At 40.8% G+C, this 22,583-nt stretch overlaps 1 protein-coding gene across 4 annotated transcripts in view; it reads left to right on the forward strand.

Moving 5' to 3' along the window:
* LOC117511221 (nucleolysin TIA-1-like) overlaps positions 1 to 22,583 on the forward strand; it is a 41,299-nt gene that overhangs the window by 13,883 nt on the left and 4,833 nt on the right. For 2 of the 4 annotated variants that reach the window (XM_034171222.1, XM_034171225.1), the window contains exons 5-11: positions 2,938 to 3,025; positions 3,567 to 3,642; positions 17,634 to 17,742; positions 17,838 to 17,933; positions 18,350 to 18,434; positions 19,150 to 19,288; positions 20,611 to 20,786. In XM_034171222.1, the coding sequence (XP_034027113.1) occupies positions 2,938 to 3,025; positions 3,567 to 3,642; positions 17,634 to 17,742; positions 17,838 to 17,933; positions 18,350 to 18,434; positions 19,150 to 19,288; positions 20,611 to 20,786 (769 nt within the window). The remainder of the gene's footprint in view (positions 1 to 2,937; positions 3,026 to 3,566; positions 3,643 to 17,633; positions 17,743 to 17,837; positions 17,934 to 18,349; positions 18,435 to 19,149; positions 19,289 to 20,610; positions 20,787 to 22,583) is intronic. The other 2 variants (XM_034171224.1, XM_034171223.1) reach the window with 2 other exon arrangements.

A 22,583-nucleotide genomic window follows, 5' to 3' on the forward strand; every position in this document is an offset into this window, starting at 1 on the left:
ATCTTGAAGTGACAATGAAAAGGGGCAGTGTAGTGGCTAAGTGGTTAGTGGACTTGCTTCCAGAACAGAAGGTTCTCAGTTCAAGACCATCCGTTCCCATTCTCCATCAAGTGAGTTGCGTCAGGAAGGGCATCAACGTAAAACCTGTTCCAGATAAACATGCAGATCCATACCAGGGCCTGTATGCACGAAGCATCCTAAGGCTAAAAATAGCTCCTACTGATGTTATTCTAAGAAAAATCTTAGAATTTCTCAAATTCTTACACATTTCTTAGAATTTTGCCTTGGTAAGATAAAAGTTGTCCACAAAGCACCTTAGGCCTTAAGAGAGCTCCTAGTGTGCCAAACTGGTAAGAGTAGTGAGGAGGACTTTTATGCTACATTTACACATAACAGCGACAAGTCACGAATGCTACGAAGTATACATTCTTGGTCGGTGATCACAATTGTAGTGATGGGATGATGATACCTCAAGGAGTGTATTGACACACTACACAAACTGTGTCGGCACTGTGTTGACACTGTGTTGGTCGCTCAATAGTGACCCCTGCAGTAGTTATAAAATCATTGCAGGTAAATAAGATGGAAAAGTTACCGTGCTGCAAACGCAACATCAGCCTGTGAAATGGTTAATTGCCAGTCCTCTATTTAAAATATGATCTCATCATTGCATAATTTCATGTGCTCAATTTGTGTGTCGAGTTAAGCTGTTCATGAGAAGAGTTTAAAATTTTCTTAAAACCTTGTTTGTGTAAATGCTAAACTAAGTTGGTTTGTAAAACATAGCAAATTTGTCTGTAATAAAATTCAGAGTTAAAATTTGTAACTGTATGGAAATTTGTTAACTTAAGTGTTAAAGCATACGAAATAAAAGACTGAAAATAGATTCATTTATGCATTTTTATTGAGGAACAAAGGTTTCTGAAGTGTCTTTGCTCCAAGGCGATTTCTCCTCTTACACACCAGTTCCCCTGCCTTAGAAAAAAACTCTTTCACAGGGTACAGATGAAGATGGTGAGCATAAAAATTTCACTGCGAGTTGATAAAGGTGTGGATATATGTTCTGGTTATTCTTCCAGTATTGTAAAGGAGTACAAACATATCTAATTGCATACTTGCTACCACGCATTACGATTAATGGCATGTGTTGCTGGGGAATTATCAGGAACCATTACGCACAGTCAAGAATAATGTTCCATGCTATTGCACGTAACAGCACATTGTTACGTTCTGTCACGTTGTGAATGAGGCGAATTGTCTACACACACACACACACACACTCATACACCCATATTCATCCATCAGCTGCTGAACAATTCAGATCACTCCACTTTGCTCCTCAAAATCTAGATTAATCCCCAGCAGAAGAACTTTGTGAATGCATGCTTAATTGGGCTCTGTGCCACTCCATGGCAGAGGAGGAGGAGATGGAGAGAGTCAGATGTGTGGAGAGAGTCAGATGTGTGGCTCCACGCGGTTCTCGTCTTGCTCGTTTTCCCAAACATCAGGCAGGCACACCTGCAGGAGTGTGCTGACGAGCATTGGAACGAGACTTTTAGCCGACTTGGCATCACTGTCCTCCTTCAGCATACTGCAGCAATGAAACTGAATGCGGTGCAGCAGGGTTTAATTGTGCGCACGTCAGAGAAGAACGCTGTCACGTTCTATTAAGGATCACCACTAATCAAGATGGATCATCACGCTCAGTTGCGACCTTCACGACATGAGGCGAAATGGGGGTGGTGCGTGAGATTCGTGGAAGGATTTTGACAGCCAAAAACATGCTCCACGAATATCACGCACCAACACGCACTATTAAACCTATTCAGATGTGTTAAGTCACGTTAAGAATGTCAGGAATGTGCCAAGATGACGCAAATATGACATTCGTAACACATCCTGCCTATGTGTAAATGCACCATTAAGAAGCCTAAGATTATCTTAAACAGAGATAATGGAAGCAGAGATATTCAGAGATTAGAGGTGATGGTCTAGTGGTTAAGTGTTGGGCTTCAGACCAGAGGATCCTCTGTTAAAATCGCAGCCTGACCGGAAAATCACTAAGAGCCCTTTGGCAAGGTCCTTAATTCCCTAGTTGCTCCCGGTGTGTAGGGTTAGGGTTAGGGTGTGTAGTGTAGTAGCCTGACATCGAGGTGAATGTGAAGCATTATTGTCTGGGTTGGGTAGGATTACTTTGAAATGTAATCCAAAAGTATTCAGATTACAAGTAATCCAAATGTATGTACATACATACATGTAATCCACATGTATTCTTTCAAAGTAAGCCTACCCAACCTTGGTTATTGTAAAGCACTTTGAGCACCTGATGCAGATGGAAAAAAATAGTTTGTTAATTTTCTGTCCTAATGTATTTATAAATTGTTTAGGTTGTTGTTTGTGCTCCTACATATGTATTCTTTTTTATTTATTTCCCCTTCCCTTTCCGTGACAACCAATCACAGCTCTTACAGGACCACGTCATACCTAGCAATGGGGTCAACCCCGCCTCCTCACTAAGATAGGAGTTTCAGTGTCCTTCTTGCTCAGACTTGCTCTCAGACACCTCCTGGCTCACTCTTAGGCTAAGATTCCTTGCCAGGAAATTTTAGGCTGAGTTAGGAACCCTTTGAGGGGACTTTGAGATGCTTCGTGCATACAGGCCCTGATCTTCTGTGGCGAACCCAAGCATAAGACAGGAGAAGCCCAGAGAACTGACCAGTGTGACACTAGAGTATAGACGTTATTCAGCCTAAGCAAATGTTGTTTATTTTGCTGCATTGCAAAGATGTTCTGTTACTTTTCCCCTTTTCACATTGTGCTTCTTTGAAATATTCAAAATGTTTTGATGTTTCAGTACAAAAAGAAAGAAGTCAAATGTCTGCATACACAACAGCAGCAAGCATGTTAAACACTGAAGAGAAGGTGTTTTTTTTCCAGATCATTTTCATGTATTTGTTGGAGACCTCAGTCCAGAAATTACCACAGAAGACGTCAAAGCTGCCTTTGGTCCATTTGGTAGAATATCGTAAGTTTTGAAACTCATAATTGCTATCCATTGCAGTTGGAACAGTGAACACAACTATATGGCGGGGGGCAAAAAAAAAAAATCACTAAATAGCTTATCTGAACAATTACCTTGATCAGTTTTGAAACATTTATATTAATTTGACAGAATACACACAATATCCACAAATCATTTACTGTTATCTTTCTGATAGAGATCTGAAAAATTAATCTGTCATATCAAAATGAATTTGGGAACATATGAATTGTAATTGTTAGATGTCAGTTTGTGAGTCCACATAGCATACCATACCAACTTAATTTATATAGCACCTTAAAACAGCCAACACAAGGTGCTGTCCATACATGGAATTACGCTCATGAATCATGTACTTAGAATGAGTCTATATATATATATATATATATATATATATATATATATATATATATATATATATATATATATATATATTTATTTAGTCTTTGAAATGTAATTATTGGTATTTGATGACATGAAAATGATTTGCTTTAGTAAGTGACACACATTGTTTGTGTTGACATAGGGATGCTCGTGTTGTGAAAGATATGGCTACAGGGAAATCAAAAGGCTATGGCTTTGTGTCTTTCTTCAACAAGTGGGTGAGTACTTCCTGTCTTTTGCTGAACTGACCATGGTGTGTGTTTTTTAATTCCTTTGGAACTTAACGGTGTGTAAGAAAGCAACAGTGTAGGCATCAAACACAAAATAAAAACTTGAAACTGCAAAAACAACCCCAAGAATTTACCAACCTGTTTTCACCCACTCTTTCCTTGGGGGGTTACACTGTTTCCTTTTCCTGATCTGAGTCTTCATATCGGTTCCATTATTTAAGGTGCTGGTTCCATTATTTAAGGTGCTGGTTATGCTGCTGATGTTTTTCTGTTGTGGCTCGGAATTAAACCTCTTGTACTTTGGTTTTTCTTGTACGCTATCTGTGCTGGAAAATGAGTTACCATACACCGTGGGGACTCTGTAAAGTACAGAGAGATGTGGGTAAGGTAGTACTACTGATCCCCTTAAGATCAGTTAACCTTGAATCCAAAGACTACCATAACTGCACATTGTAACGCTGTCAGCCCACCCTCTTTTGTTTTTGATGAAAGTTGGTTAAATGCCCACCCTAAAATAAATACATTTTGTGACACCAACGCATCATAAAAAGCAAAAAATAATGAATTTTCATGACTTTTTTTTTCATTACTTCTGCGTCTTACCTGTCACGTCATCACATGATGTTGTTGACCAAAAAACAGTACTTTGTATAGAGCACCTTGGAGAGTAAAGAGTCATTCAGCTTTTTTATAATTTCTGTGCACTCTCCACAAAATCCCCCCCCCCCCCCCCCAAAATGGGGTCATTCCATGTCAATTCAACGAATATTTGAGGGGCCTCACGCATTTTGTCTCAGATTTCCTTTAAATTTTAATCAAATATTCCCAGACTATTCGGAACAACAAATCTGAAGTTTGAGGCCTGTAGGTCAAGTAGTTACAGAGATATGGCCAATTTAGTGTACATGGGGTCTGCCTTTTTTTTTCTTTTTTTTTTTTTTCTTTCAATTATTTTTAATGATTTTTTCCATTTGAGGGAAGGGTACAGAAAAAACAGACAAGGATGTTCTGACATCAACCAGTGGATGTAATCAGAATGTGATGAACATTTTACAGTAGACAATGTCTACATTAAGACAGCATATTGGGGGTGAGTTCCCGCACATCCACCGGCGCGGCTCCACCTGAAGCCCGAGGCGTCAGCGCAGTTCCACCGGCGCGGCTTTACCGAGGCCTGAGGCGCCAGCGCGGAGTTATCTGACCATGGGTCCGAAGAAGGCACTGACGGCGGAGGAGGGAGACGATATCAAAAAGTCCCTGGACTTTTTGTCTGAGGAAATCTCTGTTGTTAAAACGCAGCAGTAATCCATTATGGAGCTGGTGGAAGAAGTGAAGGCTCTCCGGATCCAGAATGCCGAGAAAGACCGGCGTCTGGTGTACCTGGAGAACCGTGTTGCGGAGTTGGAACAGTACACAAGGATGAACGACGTTATTATTACAGGAATTCATATTAAACCTCGATCCTACACACGGGCGGTGTCAGAAGACAGCGGAGGGGAGGCCAGTGAGCAGGAGGCCAGCTCAGTGGAACAACAGGTGGCTGACTTCCTGCAATCTAAAGGTATTCAAATGGACTGTAATAACATTGAAGCGTGCCACCCCCTGCCCAGGAGAGAGGATGGAGACAAGCGAGCAGTTATAATGAGGTTTGTCAACAGAAAACATAAAATGGCATTGTTAAAACAAGGACGAAAACTTAAAGGAACAAACGTATTCATCAATGAACATCTGACCAAGAAGAAGAAACACAGACATCGCCAGGAAAGCTCGTTTCTTAAAAAAGCAGGGAAAAATTCAACAGACATGGACATCCAACTGTAAAACATTTAGTAAATTGAATGGAACAAGCTAAGGTTATGGGAATCAGGAACATCGAGGATCTGGACAAATACGACCAATAAGGTATGAGGACACAAACACATCACAACACCATGACACAGACCAGAGGAACCTATTCATCTACTACATCATCTACATCTGGAGACAAGAAGGATATAACTCAAAGGATTGCTGATCATGGAAAAGTAGAACTGAGAACATTTAAATACACAGACCACAATGTACTGGACTTGGAGCACGATATAGACCCGGACAATAATTTCTTCTCAAATATCAATGACAGTTGTTGCTATTATACAGATGAAAAGTTTAATCGGATCATTAAAACGGATAACAAATTATCAATAATCCATTTCAACAGCAGAAGTCTATATGCAAACTTTAACAACATTAAAGAATATTTAAGTCAATTTAAAAAAATATTTAACATAATTGCTATATCAGAAACATGGATCAATGAAGATAAAGGAATGGATTTTGAACTGGATGGATATGAATTTAATTGTGTAAACAGAAAGAATAAGAGTGGAGGAGGATAAGAACATGGATTATAAAATAGTAGACAATATGACAACTGTGATTGATAACTTATTAGAATGTATAACTATTGAAATATGTGAAGAAAAAAGCAAAAATGTATTAGCTGTATATATAGAGCACCAGGATCTAGTATTGAAACATTCACTGACTGTATGGGAAAAATGTTCTCAAAAACTAATCAAAAAACTGTGTTCATTTGTGGTGACTTAAATATTGATCTGCTCAATCCAAATAAGCATAAAATAACAGATGAATTTATCAGTATAATGTACAGTATGAGTTTATATCCAAAAATCACCAGGCCAAGCAGAATTACATCCCATAGTGCTACCTTAATTGATAATATATTCAGCAATGATATTGAGAATAACACTGAGTGTGGATTATTAATCAATGACATTAGTGATCATCTACCAGTTTTCATCGTTTATAATAGAAACCATCGGCGGAATCAGCCAGAGGAGAAAATAAAATACAGGCGAGTGCGGACAGAGGAAAACATGAACACACTAAAGAAGGATTTACAGGAGCAAAACTGGGAAAAGGTATACAGTGAAAGTGATGTTGATAGTGCATATGAAACTTTTTTACAAATATTTACATCATTATATGATAAAAATTGTCCAATTAAACAAGACTACAGAAAACAAAAAATCCAAGCTCGACCATGGATGACGAAAGGGTTACGAAATGCATGTAATAAAAATACACTGTATAGAGAATTCATAAAACTAAAGACTAAAGAGGCAGGAAATAGATATGAGATACAAAAATAGATTAACTAATATTATACGGGTATGTAGGAAGGAATATTATAGTAACATATTATATAATAACAAAAACAATATTAAAGGAATATGGGATATATTAAATAGCATTATCAAAAATGGTAATAAAAAACAGTTACCCTCAGTATTTCATTGATAATAATGTCAAGAAGGAAAATAAGGATGAGGTAGTCAATGGTCTTAATAATTTGTTTTTGTAAATATTGGACCAAGCTTGGCAGAAAAAATTCCCAACCTGAGGATTGGGATAATAATCTCCATAGAAAGAAATCCCTGTTCAGTGTTCCTCACAGCAGTGGATGGAAAAGAAATTATAGACATTGTGAATAATTGTAAATATAAAACATCTACCGATTTAAATGAAATTGATATGGTGGTGGTAAAACAGGTCATTGAATGGATTGTAGAACCATTAACATACATCTGTAACTTATCATTTCAAACCGGTAAATTTCCCAATCAATTGAAAATAGCTAAGGTTGTGCCGCTGTATAAGACTGCGAATAGACCCCACTTCACAAATTTCTTTGCTTCCACAATTCTCCAAATTATTAGAAAAGTTATTCAATAATAGATTAGACAAATTCATAAATAAACATAAATTACTTACTGATAGTCAATATGGATTCAGAGCACATAGTTCAACATCACTTGCATTAATAGAATCAGTTGAGGAGATTACAAACGCCATAGACCACAAATTACATTCAGTTGGAATATTTATAGACCTTAAAAAGGCTTTTGATACAATCAATCATGACATATTAATCAGTAAACTTGAACAGTATGGGATTAGGGGGTTGGTGTTGCACTGGGTGAGAAGCTACTTAAGTAACAGAAAACAGTTTGTGAAGTTGGGGGAATATACATCATCATGCTTGGACAATGCATGTGGCATCCCACAGGGGTCAGTATTGGGTCCAAAACTGTTTCTAATTTATATAAATGATATTGTCAATGTTTCCAAAATATTAAAATTAGTATTACTTGCAGATGACACAAGCATTTTTTGTTCAGGGGGGGATTTGCAGGAGTTACTGAGGAGGATCAGTATAGAAATGGGAAAATTGAAAATATGGTTTGACAGAAACAAATTATCATTAAACTTAAGTAAAACAAAATACATGTTATTTGGCTATTGTAATACAGACATACAGGTTCAGTTACAAGTCGAGGGGGTAGATATTGAAAGGGTACATGAAAATAAGTTTCTGGGGGTGATAATAGATGCTAAGATAAACTGGAAGACTCATAAAACATATACAAAGTAAACTGTCAAGAAGCATTTCAGTTCTAAACAAAGCAAAACATATTCTGGACCACAACTCAGTCCGCATTCTTTACTGCTCACTGGTTTTACCATATTTACAGTACTGTGCAGAGGTACGGGGTAATACTTATAAAGGTACAACACAATCACTATCAGTAATGCAGAAAAGAGCTATAAGAATTATTCATAATACTGGCTATAGAGATCATACAAATCCACTATTTTTACAATCCAAATTCTTAAAATTCACAGACTTGGTTCATTTTCAAACAGTACAAATCGTGTATAAAGCAATAAACAATTTACTTCCAGCAAATATTAAAAATATGTTTTTTAACAGATCAGGGGATTGCAGTCTGAGGGGGAAATTTAATTTAAAAGCATCAGTGGGCACGAACAACATTAAAAGGTTTCTGTATTTCTGTCTGTGGGGTGAGGATGTGGAACAGATTGGGAGTGGGGCTCAAGCAATGTCCAAGCATGAACCAGTTCAAACAGCGGTACAAAAATGTTTTTTTTCTAGGTATAGGGAGGAGGAAGGGTAATGAGGGTTAGGGTGTTTTTGTTTTTTGCTTCGGCTTGTAAATATATAGTATTTTGTATGTAAGTAGGTATGTGTAGGTGTATATTTATGTTTGTGTATATGTGTGTGTATATATATATATATATATATATATATATATATATATATATATATATATATATATATATATATATATATATATATATATATATATATATATATATATATATATATATACGAGGTCTATTAGAAAAGTATCCGACCTTATTATTTTTTCAAAAACCATATGGATTTGAATCACGTGTGATTACATCAGACATGCTTGAACCCTCGTGGGCATGCGAGAGTTTTTTCACGCCTGTCGGTTACGTCATTCGCCTGTGGGCAGGCTTTGAGTGAGGAGTCGTCCACCCGCTCGTCAATTTTTTTCATTGTTTAGGAATGGCTCAGAGACTGTTGCTTTGTTTGATAAAAATTTTTTCAAAACTGTAAGGCACAACTGAGTGGACACCATTCAATAAATTCAGCTGGTTTTCGGTAAAAATTTTAACGCCTGATGAGAGATTTTGGTCTGGTAGTGTCGCTTTAAGGACGGTCCACGGCGCCTGACGGCGATCTGCGCTTCGAGGCGGCAGCGTCTCGCCATTTCAAGTTGAAAACTTCCACATTTCAGGCTCTGTTGACGCAGTAAGTCGTCAGAGAACAGAGAACTTTCAGAAGAAGTCGGCATGAGGAGTTTATTCGGACATTCCATTGTTAACGGTCATTTTGTAATGAAAGAACGTGCGGGCAGAGTCGCATGTCGGGCTGGACCCGACCGCGGGGGGTCGCGGCAGGAAAAACACCTCCGTTGGAAATCTTAACGGGCAAGTTGGAACATGCCCAAGCTGTTAAACAATTTCTCAGTTACTCACTTGTTGAAAGCCATTAAAAGCCGCCTGAATTCTACAAATGGTTTTCAACACGGAGGTGTTTTTCCTGTCGCGGCGCACACAGATTCGCCGAGTCGTCACGGAAACGACTCGGCAAATTTGCGCGTACGTCTTTCATTAAAAAAAATGTCCTTAAACAGTGGAATGTCCGCATAAATTCCTCATGCCGGCCTCTTCTGAATCTTCTCTGTTCTCTCACGATGTCCTGGGTGAATTAAGCCTTAAATTAGGATGTTTTAAGCTCGAAACAGTCCAACGACAGCGCCTGGAAGCGCTGCAGGACGTCCCGCTCCGTGGGAAGTCCTTACACCGACAGAAACACCCCATAATCTCTCATCAGCCGTTAAACTTTTCACAGAAAACCATCTTAATTTCTCGAATAGTGTCCACTCGGATATTCCTCACAGGTCCAGAAAAAATTTTGATAAAGCAACACGCGCCGTCTCGAGCAGCGTGTGAAACAAAGGAATTCAGCCGAGAGGGCGGGACCACATCTCACTCAAGGCCTGCCCACAGGGAAATGACGTCACCGACACGCGTGAAAAAACTCACGCATGCGCACGAGGGTTCAAGCATGATTGGTGTAATCGCATGTCATTCAAATCCATGTAGTTAAAAAAATAAAAGGGTCGGTTTATTATCTAAGAGACCTCGTATATAGATATCAGTTTAGGTGTGTAGGAATCTGTGTATATGTGGCAAAGGGTATTACTGGTTGTGGGGAAGAAGGGGTAGGGATAAATAAGCTGATGCTTCACCCTACCCCTTTTCGGACATGTTGGGTACACAGTAGGAACTTTTTTGTTGTTGTCTTTACTGATCTATCTTGTAATTGTTGTTGTATCAAATGTTCGAAATAAACAGTTTTCATTCATTCATTCATTCCCTGAAACGCAATAGTCCTCTCCCTCGTCTCATTCATACCACAAGAGACGAAACGTGGGGGTGTGGAATAAGTAATACTTACAATTTAAAAGGGGGGGGGGAAGGGGGGGTCAACAACTCAGTGTTTGATTGGTTTTCAGCATCAATATGCAAGGTATCAATATGGTGTAGAAAGGGCTGCCAGGTTTTATGAAAGGCCTGTATAGAGCCCTTAAGGGAGAATCTAATCCTCTCAAGTCTCACACATTTTAAAATTTCTTGAATCCATCTATTATGTGTGGGTGGAGATGAGTGGTTCCATTTAAGCAGTATAAGCTTCCTCGCCAGCAAAGTGGTGAAAGCAATAATGTTTTGTGATGATTTGGACCAGCCAGGGGTTGGGGGCAATCCAAAAAGAGCGACAAGGGGGTCAGCGTTCATGGTGCAGCAAAGGACCTTTCCTAGTGTAATGACGATGGCACACCAAAAGTCGTTAAGTCTGGGGCAGGACCAAAACATGTGCATGTGGTCGGCTGGAGACAGTTGACACCTGTAGCAAGAGTCAACTCTGTCTGGGTAAATTTTAGCTAGTCTTGCATTAGTGAAATGGCTCCTGTGTAAGATCTTGCACTGTAAAGGTTTGTGGCTAGCACATATAGAGGAGGTGTGAACTAGGCTAAGTATGCAATCCCATTGTTGATCAGAGATTGTGATCCTGAGGTCCTGGTCCCAGACAGCCCTCAGGGAGTTTAGGGAGATCGGGTTTATTTTAAAAATTGTATCATATAAGACTGACGTTAGGGATTTTTGTGTTGTTTTGATTAAGAGAAGTGAATCCATCAAGGTTTCCGGGGGGCGATTGGGGAAGTGAGGGAACTGATTTTGTACAAAATGACGAATCTGGAAGAAACGGAATAGATGAGACTGAGGGAGAGTGAATTTTTTTGATAGGTCTGTAAAAGAGGGAAAAACACCGTCAACGTAGAGGTCATCAATAGTTCGCAGACCCTTGTTTGACCAGGATTTAAAGGCTGCGTCAGAGCAGGATGGAAGAAATGAAGTGTTTTGGTAAACAGGAGTTAGTTTAGATGAGGAGTGTAGGCCAAATTATCTCCTAAATTGATTCCAAATTTTTAAGGTCTCCGAAACAATGGGGTTTTGTGCTATACGTTTGGTTGGTAGGGGTAGCTGTGAGCAGACTACTGACCATAAGGCGACAGGTGTGGACGCTAGCTCCATGCTGGCCCATAGTGGGCAATTATTTAACATTCCAGAAGAGGATTTTATTAATACAACCCCTGGCAAAAATTATGGAATCACTGGCCTCGGAGGATGTTCATTCAGTTGTTTAATTTTGTAGAAAAAAAGCAGATCACAGACATGACACAAAACTAAAGTCATTTCAAATGGCAACTTTCTGGCTTTAAGAAACACTATAAGAAATCAGGAAAAAAAATTGTGGCAGTCAGTAACGGTTACTTTTTTAGACCAAGCAGAGGGAAAAAATATGGAATCACTCAATTAAATTATGGAATCATGAAAAACAAAAGAACACTCCAACACATCACTAGTATTTTGTTGCACCACCTCTGGCTTTTATAACAGCTTGCAGTCTCTGAGGCATGGACTTAATGAGTGACAAACAGTACTCTTCATCAGTCTGGCTCCAACTTTCTCTGATTGCTGTTGCCAGATCAGCTTTGCAGGTTGGAGCCTTGTCATGGACCATTTTCTTCAACTTCCACCAAAGATTTTCAATTGGATTAAGATCCGGACTATTTGCAGGCCATGACATTGACCCTATGTGTGTTTTTGCAAGGAATGTTTTCACAGTTTTTGTTCTGTGGCAAGATGCATTATCATCTTGAAAAATGATTTCATCATCCCCAAACATCCTTTCAATTGATGGGATAAGAAAAGTGTCCAAAATATCAACCTTTTTTTTTTTTTGCCAGCTTGCACTCGGTCGAGACGGACGCATTTCTTCTCTCTCCCTCCTTATCTTTTCCTGCTTCTGTGGCGTGTTGTCTGTGAGGCTCCAGTTTTGCTCTTCTGGAAAACAACAAAAATGGATTTGTTAAAGTGGTCTCTGAATGCAATTGACACTATTTTTTCCACAAGACATTCGGGGGCGGAGGACCCGACCTGTCCTGCCGGGACGCATGTGATGGGTTACGTGATGGACTCGTGGAGGAGATGGCAGGTCATGTGCCTTTACACGCTGTCTGTGGAGGATGTCGAAGATGTGTATATATTTGGCTTGGTGGTGACCGGCTTTCTGCTGTGTGGAGCGGGCATGGCGCTGGTTTAAAGGAAAATTAAGAAGGTGGAAGCAGCAATAATTGGGCTGTCCAGGCTGCCCCACATGATTGATTCAATTGGGAAGGCAGTGACTGCTCAGTTGATCAAGTGTGGGGAAAAAAAGCTTTGCGGATAAACAGTGGTATGTGTTCAATGTGATGTAGAGAAAGCGTGGAAGTATTGTCATCTGGACCAGACTGATACGGCCCAGAAGTGACAGAGGTAGAGTGGACCATCTAGTTAAATCTGATTTACATCCCTCCAACAGCGTATTTAAGTTTTTTGCAAATAAATCAGGGAGTGATTTTGTTATAATGATGCCAAGATATTTTAGACCTTGGGTTGCTTTTCTAAAGGAGAAAAGAGTGGAGGGGAGAGTCTCCACTGAAGAATTAATTGGAAGATACTCGCTTTTAGGCAGGTTAATTTTATAGCCAGATAACCCCCTGAATTGTTCTAAGATATCCAGAATAGCTGGAAGGGATGAGGTTGGGTTACTGATGTAAAGGAAGAGGTCATCTGCATATAAAGAAACTTTGAAATCGGGATATTCCTTCAAACTTTCTATCGCTACGCAACCACAAGGCTAATGGTTCGACAGCGAGAGCGAATAAGATTGGAGACAGAGGGCATCCCTGACGAGTGCCCCGGGATAACAAAAAAGGTTTAGATTTTATGCCATTAATATTGACACTAGCTACTGGGGAGGTATAAAGAAGTTTAATCCATGATATACGTAGGAGTCAAAACCAAATTTGTTTAAAATGAAGAACAGGTAGCTCCACTTTACACGGTCAAATGCCTTCTCGGCGTCTAATGACAGGATGATCTCAGCTGGAATAGAGTCTGAAGTGGAGCAGATAATGTTTAGTAATCTTCTGGTGTTGTGAAAAGACTGTCGTCCTGGAATGAACCCTGTCTGGTCCTGGTTAATTAGTATCGGTGTTACCTTCTGGAGTCGAGTGGACAGCACTTTAGATAGAATGTTTAGGTCAACGTTGAGAAGAGAAATGGGTCTATAACTGTTACAATGGAGGGGATTTTTGTCTTTTAAGAAATAAAGTTATTGAGGCTTCTGAGAATGTAGTAGGTAGTCGCTGATTCGCGAATGCATCATTAAATACTCTCGTCAGGATTGGAGATAGTATGTTGGAAAAGGTTTTGAAGAATTCTGCAGAGTATCCGTCTGGCACAGGGGATTTTGAGCTTTGTAGAGAACTGATGGCCTCTTGGACCTCTGGTTTTGAAGAATTCTGCGGAGTATCCATCTGGCCCAGGGGATTTTGAACTTTGTAGAGGACTGATGGCCTCTTGGATCTCTGGTTTTGAAGAATTCTGTGGAGTATCCATCTGGCCCAGGGGATTTTGAACTTTGTAAAGAACTGATGGCCTCTTGGACCTCTGCAACTGTTATGAGGGCTCCTAGATTATGAAAGACATCGTTATCTACCTGAGGGTATGTTAAGCAGTTGAGGGGGTTAGGCTCCGACCAGTTGCGAGAGGGGGTTTCGGAGGAGTAAAGTGATGAGTAATAACAAGAAAAAATATTACAGATTTCCACAGGATCTGTTGTAACCAACCCAGACGAAGATGCTGTTCTGGGTATGAGTTTAGAGGTACTTGAAGCTCGGGCTTGGTATGCCAGTAATTTGCTGGGTTTATCACCTTGTTCAAAGAAACGTTGCTTTGTTTGTAATAGCTGGGTCTCGCCTTTACTAGTTAACAAGTCATATTGGGACTGTAGTTGTAATCTATTTTTGTATAACAATGATGGACTAGTGGCATATTTAGCGTCTAAAATGCGGATTTCATCTGATAGTTCTGTTAATTTGGAGAGTTCAGCTTTTTGAAAATGGGAAACAAATGAAATAATTTGTCCATGTAAATAGGCCTTGAATGAATCCCTCAGTATATCACTGTTGATATCTGGCCTGTCATTAGTTTCAAAGAAGAAATTTATTTCCTTGGTGAGGAAATCTTTAAATTTAGTTTCTGCAAGCAACTGAGAGTTGAATCTCCAAAATTTGTGGGCCGGTCTACAGGGGGAAAAAGTAATGTCAACTGTGGTGGGGGCATGGTCTGAGATGACAATACTGTGATATTCACAGGCAACAGTGCTGTGCAGTAATTTATTATCCAATAAGAAAAAATCCATTCGCGAGAAGCTATGGTGGACGTGGGAGAAAAAGGAAAACTTTGTTAAAAGGAAATCTGGTTCTCCAGGGGTCAGCTAATCCCAGGTGGTCTGCGTGAAACTTCAAGATAGTGGCCGATTTTGTTAGGGTAGTGTGTTTTGTTGATGACCTATCAAGTGTAGTCCTGTGCTAGATTGAAATCACCTCCAATAATGATAAGATGGTCTGCAATGTTAGGGAGAGAAGAGAAAAATTTTGAAATAAATTTGTCATCATCCCATGTGGGGGCATACACTGAGGCCAGGACCACAGGAGTATTCTGTAATTTGCCTGAGACTATAATGAAGCGCCCATTAGGGTCGCTTATAGTATCAGAGGGTTCAAAGGTAATATCCCTACGTATAACAGTCGCTGTGCCCCTTACCCTTGCAGTGAACCCCGAGTGGAAGAGATGACCCATCCAAGTCCTTTTTAAACGGGAAATTTCAGAGTTACAAAGATGGGTTTCTTGTAAGAAGCACAGATCCCCCCCAAGATGTTGAAGGTGTGATATTACTTTGTTGGCTTTGAAAACATTATTCAGTCCTTTCACATTCCACGATATGAAACGGAGATTCCTACCAGACATCAGAATGGACTGTCAAGAGGACTGGTTGACTGAGCTGTGTGGGGAAACGGAGACAATAGAGGGGGAAAACAAAAAAAGGGGTGGGGGAGACGAGGGGGTAGCACGAGGAGAGACAACACATGTATACCACATACACACACCTACGTATATCACATACATTTAACACAAAGCAAATCCCTAAGGAAAATAAACTTCTGTATCAACAAGATACTAACTTCCTATATATCCTATATACTCCAACGTACTCCAGCTCCCACTGTGTGGAAAGTAGAATAAAAGAATGAATTAACCCCTTGAACAAAGCACAGCTGTCCAGTAAATGGTGTAAAATGAAATAGATCCAGGAGCAGTAAGGATCCCATCTTGTAAGCACTAAATAATGTAGTGTCCAAAATATAGTCCTATTTTAAAAAGAGTAACAGAAATTCATAAGATACTTAAATAAAAACATAATACGTGACTTAGAAAAATTGTCATGTCACAGTATTTGTTATATAACTGCCTCAACTGTCTGTGTGGTGCTGGGAACTATTAAGTAACACAGGGATCCCCCCTGAAATTGGGAACTGAGTTTGGGGTGCCCCCCCCCCCAAGAATCCCTTTGAATGCGTGTGAACAACCCACAAAATGTGAGGCACAGAGAAAAAATTTATATATATATATATATATATATATATATACAATAAATGCATTAAAAAAAAGGGGGGGGGGATCACTGCTCCATACAAAATTAAACACGTGCTTCACATAGCTGTAGATAAATAAAACAAATGTTGGACATCCTGGACCGACTTGGACAGTACGGCACATTAATGTAGCGATGCGGATCCTGTTAAGTGTGCATGGTGGACAGGTAGTCTTTGGCGTCCTCCACGGAGGACAGGCGCAGTCTCTCCCCTCTCTCCGTGGTTATCTCAGCCTGGCCGGGTAGAGAAGTGAGGGTTTCAGCCCCCGTTTGTAGATCTGCTGCATGATGTCTCGATATGCAACCTGTTGTTCCATGACTTCGGGAGAGTAGTCCTCGTGAAGGACAATGGGTTTACCGAGATATAGCATATGAGATCTTCTTTTCTGAGCCTCTCGGATGACTTTTTCTTTGGTTTGAAGTTGTGAAACCTGATAACAGGCCTCGGCTTTTCACCTGGCTTAGGTTTAGCAGCCAAAGAGCGGTGAGCACGATCCAAAACAGGGAGAGTTGGGAGAGTATCTTTGCCCAGAAGCTCGTGCAGGAAGGAGGCAAAAAAAGTGGTTGGTTGGTGGCCCTCAATTGACTCCGGTAGCCCCAGAACGCGGATGTTATTGTGGCGGCTATGCGCTTCCAGGTCCGCAGCTTTAGCCTTTAGCTTAGCATTACTAGCGGTTAGCTCTGCACAGGTAGCCTCCAGTGAATCCAGACGGTCACTCACCGAGTCCGCGTTGGATTCCAGAGATGAAATACGCTGTCGCTGGGTGCTCAGAGTGGTCTGCACAATATCAAGTTTTGACTCTAGTGCGGAGATGGTGGTTTTAAACTCCGCGGCCAAGGCAGTCTTGTGCTCCTCCAGCAGCTTGGTTAGCGCTGCCATATTTACGTTATTATCCATCGTGCTATCTTTCAGCGGAGAGTCTCTCTTCAATTGTTGTTTTGCTGCTCTGGAAGTCATCTCATGTCAAAGTTGCAACAAATGTTGTAGTACAGCCCGATATGGCGGGGTAATTCTAAGGTTATACTGCAGAAAGTTCGGGAGCTGGAGAAAACACGTCTACTCCTCACCCGCCACTACCGGAAGTCCCTGCCATTTTTTTTAGGCAAACATTATGGCTGTCATTATGGCTGTCATTTCTGGAGCCATGTTCAAGGTAGAATATCTCTGCAAATAATGGACTAAGACGCCTGAAATTTTCTTTCGCAATTGTCATGGACACCCAGACTTGGACTTTGTCTCAGAAAATCTGAGACAAAGTGCGTGAGGCCCTCGTTGAATTGACATGGAACGACCCAATGACAGAGCCCTAATAATGTTTGACTGTAAATCTGGTTGCTGAGGTGGTTTGTTTTCGCCATTTATATTCTCATTGATTTCAATTGTACAATAACTGTTTTGTGTTTTTTTAAATATCTAAGACACCCTGCTTCTTGGTGTTTCTGATGAAATATGTTTGTTGTGTGTCTGTTTCAGGATGCAGAGAATGCCATTCAGCAGATGGGCGGTCAGTGGTTAGGGGGTAGACAGATCCGAACTAATTGGGCAACAAGAAAGCCCCCCGCCCCAAAGACCACTTACGAAAGTGCGTTTTTGTTGTTGTTGTTGTTGTTGTTTGTATTTCAACAAGGTGATCAGTTCATGTGTGAAAAACCTGCTGTGTCCATCTTTATCCGCCAGGTAACTCCAAGCACCTATCCTTCGATGAAGTAGTGAATCAGTCCAGCCCCAGTAATTGCACTGTTTATTGTGGTGGAGTCAGCACAGGACTTACAGGTCAGAATACTACTGGTACTGCAGCTACTACCAACACTAGTATTATTAACTATCCTGCCAGCAGTAGTCAATATGTCAGTAAAATTAGGGACATGTGAGTCTTGCTTTTTAAGGTGAGAGATTTATTCATTTTAAAATAAAATACATCTTGTGGTATTTGCAGTATAGACTGTAAAAGACTTCATTTCTGTTACAAATTAAGCTAAACCTATATTAATATGAAACTGAAAAATCTCTGTAAAACTGATGCTGGTAGAATCTTTCGTTACGGAAAATTTTAAATACCAACTTCATCGTTTTTGAGTCGGGAATAAACCAGAGTTGTATAAAGTGATAGCTAACAACCCCCACCCCCCCTCCCCCCCCCAACTGCATATGGAAACCTTTCAATGGCATATCTTTCTTTTTGCTTCCAGAACAATTGATGAGACAGACCTTTTCGCCATTTGGACAAATAATGGAAATCAGAGTTTTCCCAGACAAGGGCTATTCATTTGTGAGGTGTGTCATATTTCTGATTACCTGGTTACACACAGTTACATATTTCTGATTATTTCGAAGGAAAGTCTGATCTGGACATTTTATTATGAGTTAGTATCAGCTTCACCAAGTCCTGTACTTTTCCCTTTTTTATTTTTTAAATTTACTCTTGGTAGTCTACTTTTGGGGCCCTAAATTCCACCCAGTGCAGGTGCCATTGCTAGCTTCTAGCTGAGAGTGATGTAATTTTTACACTACCATCTTTTATGTATGCTCATGTTGGTTGGGTGCAGATCTGGTGCGCTGATATCATCAATCACCAGAGAACCAGAATCCCCATCTAAAGTCCAGTGCCATATACAGAAGGCAGCACTCACACACACCTTACATAAGCAGGTTCATAATGCGGACATCGTCTCCTGTAGTCGTGAATTAGTTTAACTGTAGCTTTCAGGCAACACGTAAGATAAATATGACAATATGAGGCCATGCTGTTGCTCTTCAGTAACACGCAGTCGTCTGTGATGTGGTGTTGCCAGTGGAAGCGACGACGTTCATGATGGAGAAAACTCACAAACTTACTGTTGTCACCAAAAAAAAGTTTAAACATGTTGACATTTTTTGTATTTATTTATTGATTGCTTGATCATATATCATAGTTTATTAATCAAACAAATATTTTTGTTACTGTAACAAAAAGACTGAAAATGAGAGTTGCCTTTTTACTTTTGTCCAGGTTTAACTCCCATGATTCAGCAGCCCATGCCATCGTGTCAGTGAATGGCTCGTCAATAGAGGGCCACATAGTCAAGTGTTACTGGGGTAAAGAGACCCCAGACATGATGAGCCCCATGCAGCAGGTGCCCATCCCCCAGGTAAGCAGAAGAAGCACAAGAACTTAATAAACTAGTTGGACACTTGTGAGTTTTCTAACCAGGTAGTTGGCACCAGCTTACATTTAATGACACTCTTTTTGTTTTTTTTTTGTTTTTTTTTTTTTCTGGGCGAGAAGATTAGAAACAGACACGTAGAAATCTCCCTTCACTCACTGCCTCTGGAGGTACGGATGTGGGACTCGCAAAGAATTCAAGTCCTCTCTCAGTGGCCACGGAGCTCTGCGGCTGCGGTCAACATCCGCATCAAAACAGCGAATGTAGTCTTTGGACCTGTTGCCAGATTTGGCGCAGCTCCACACAGCAGACAGGAGGGCGGTGTGAGTGGCCTGCTGCTGCATTTACCGAGCCCGCAGACTCAGTAAGCGCATCAGAGGCAGTGAGCGCAATCGCGGTGATGCCGACCAGTGCCGTGACCGGCCCGCCTGATAAGAACACAGAACACAATACGCTGTTCTATCCATCCATTTTATTCCGCTTTATCCGGAGTCGGGTCGCGGGGGCAGCAGCTCAAGCAAAGCCGCCCAGACCTCCCGATCCACAGACACCTCCCCCAGCTCCTCCGGGGGAACCCCAAGGCGTTCCGAAGCCAGCCGAGAGACGTAGTCCCTCCAGCGTGTCCTGGGTCTTCCCCGGGGCCTCCTTCTGATGGGACATGCCCAGAACACCTCTCCAGCGAGGCGTCCAGGGGGCATCCGGAAAAGATGCCCGAACCATCTCAACTGGCTCCTTTCGACGTGGAGGAGCAGCGGCTCGACTCCGAGTTCCTCCCGAGTGACCGAGCTCCTCACCCTATCTCTAAGGGAGCGCCCAGCCACCCTGTGGAGGAAACTCTTCTCGGCCGCTTGTACTCGCGATCTCGTTCTTTCAGTCATGAGCCAAATCTCATGACCATAGGTGAGGATCGTAATGTAGATCGATCGGTAAATCGAGAGCTTTGCCCCCCTACTCAGCTCTCTCTTCACCACGATGGTTTCTTCTTCTTTTTCAAGTCGTAGAACAACATAAGATAATCCAGGTGCTGATTAGCGTTATTATTCTTTGGCACAATTTAAAAAACAAAAACAAAAAAAACCTTCTAGTCTAGTGCTGTTGGAACTGTGCAAAAAAACATCCAAACCAGTTATCGCTCCAAAAAACACTATTTACTGACTAGGTCAGTGACATGAAAACAAAATGGATCAAAGTGCGATTAATTCAGATTTTTAAAAAAAATGATGCGTAGGTGCTGTAATTAACATATCTACATTAAGGCATTATTTTGACAGCCATAACTTTTTGGCAACCATAGCTTTTTTGTGAAGTTGGACTGTGTTCTTACCCTTCAGCAGAACAAGTTGGGTTTCGCTGCAGCCCAGCCATACGGTCAGTGGGGCCAGTGGTACAGCAACGGGCCTCAGATCAGCCAGTACGTCCCCAATGGGTGGCAGGTTCCCACCTACGGCGTCTACGGTCAAGCCTGGAACCAACAGGGCTTCAAGTAAGTAGCACGGTGTCCACAAGTCTCTCCCTTCACCACCGCCTTCTACTCCACAACCAACCGGAGTCGTCCTGCAACACCAGAGAAATGCGCCCAGTGTGGCCACAAGAGGGCGTCATGACCTCTCCCATCTCCATCTCCCCTCCTTTCCTGTGCCAGCCCCTCATCTTGCTTCAATTGAGAAGACTGAGACAAAACCACACACTCACAAAAAACAAACACTGATTTGAACTTTAATTTTGTTTGTTTCATAGTCGCTTTCTGTTCGTATATTACGAGTTGTCTCAAAGTGACATGTTTGTTTTTGACACTTGAGTTGTAGCACAAACGGCTGTAGCATTTTCAGAGAAATGATTAGAAGTAACAGAAACATTTCCCAAAGGAACTTCAGGATGATCAAGAGACTGAATGAGACAGTTACCCCCCCCCCAAAAAAATCCCTCAGGTTTTTAATGTTGACTGTCCAGATATGAGGACAGGAAGGACTGTATTCATTAAGGCTGTTTTTATTTTCCCCATCCATATTTGTTTAGAATCCCCCCGCCGCCACCACCACCATTACCGAAAAATTTAATCTATACGTGGAAGTGAGTGGAACCATTGAAGAATCACTTGTACCATAGATTATTTTGGTTATTTGTTTTGTTTTTAATATAGACCATCTGTGATGTTGTTTTGAGCACCTATGAAAAATAAATGAGGCCATACAATGACGACAGTCAAATTCTTGGTTAGAAATTGTTTATGCACAAAGGTTTGAATCAGATACGACTCAAGTCTGCAACAGCGTAAGCTGCTTTACTGCATGTGACTTAAAACTTAAGAAACCATCATGTGTAACTTCAGTTTACACACTACTTTAGAATTTATTTTATTAAATGTGCACACTCAAAGTTAAATTGAAATTATAATACAAGATATATGATGGGTTGTAAATCACTTGACTCCTCTTGAGAGAAAGATTTAGTGTGGCAAATGTGTGAGAAATGTCAGTGTGGCTGTGTCTTTTATGGTAAAGGCACCAGATTTTTGCAAGGACAGTGTTTGATTATACAATAAAGAAGCAAAATGGACATCTTGCCAAGCTCTTTTTTTTTTTTAATGGGTTCAGTGTGTAGGGAAACAAAAATAACCCTTTATTAACATATGAAGTATCATGCTGTGTTTTTTTTACATACATTTTCTATACCCCCTTATTCCAGTTAAGGGGTGTGTGTGTGTGTGCTGGAGCCTGTCCCAGCAGTCATAGAGCGTAGGGAGGGAGCTCTCTATTGTACCTGCATTAATGGTAAATGTCCACCAGGTGGAGCTATTGCTCCATTTCAAGAGCTTTGACGACAGACTGCTGTGGGACACATCAAATGTGTGTGTGTGTGTAAAAATATAATATGTAGTGTGTATGCACAATGTTTGCAAAACCTGGTGCTTTTACCATAAAATGCACAATTGTTTCACATATGTGCCACTAATTAGTACCTGCAATGAAAAAAAAAATTGTATGTCTGTTGATGGTACCTTCTACCTTTGCATATGGCTATCAGATTTCTGTTAGTTCTCTTTCTATATAGGTAGATGTTCTCTCATTGGCGGACAGTGACACTAACAGCCACACCCTCTTTATAACAATCCGTTACAGCTTTGTAGTTAATGCCTTCGTGTCAGCAAGCATGGTCACATTCCTTGTGTTGCACCTTTGCAGCAAAGAGTGCAACATTTAGCCACGTCAGTATTTTCTGAGGGTGTTTCAGTTAGTGTGCCGCATTGTGATTGGTGGATTCACTGGCAGAGGCAAAACCT

The sequence above is a fragment of the Thalassophryne amazonica genome, chromosome 5 (assembly GCF_902500255.1).
Source record: "Thalassophryne amazonica chromosome 5, fThaAma1.1, whole genome shotgun sequence".
In the NCBI taxonomy this organism is placed as follows: domain Eukaryota; kingdom Metazoa; phylum Chordata; class Actinopteri; order Batrachoidiformes; family Batrachoididae; genus Thalassophryne; species Thalassophryne amazonica.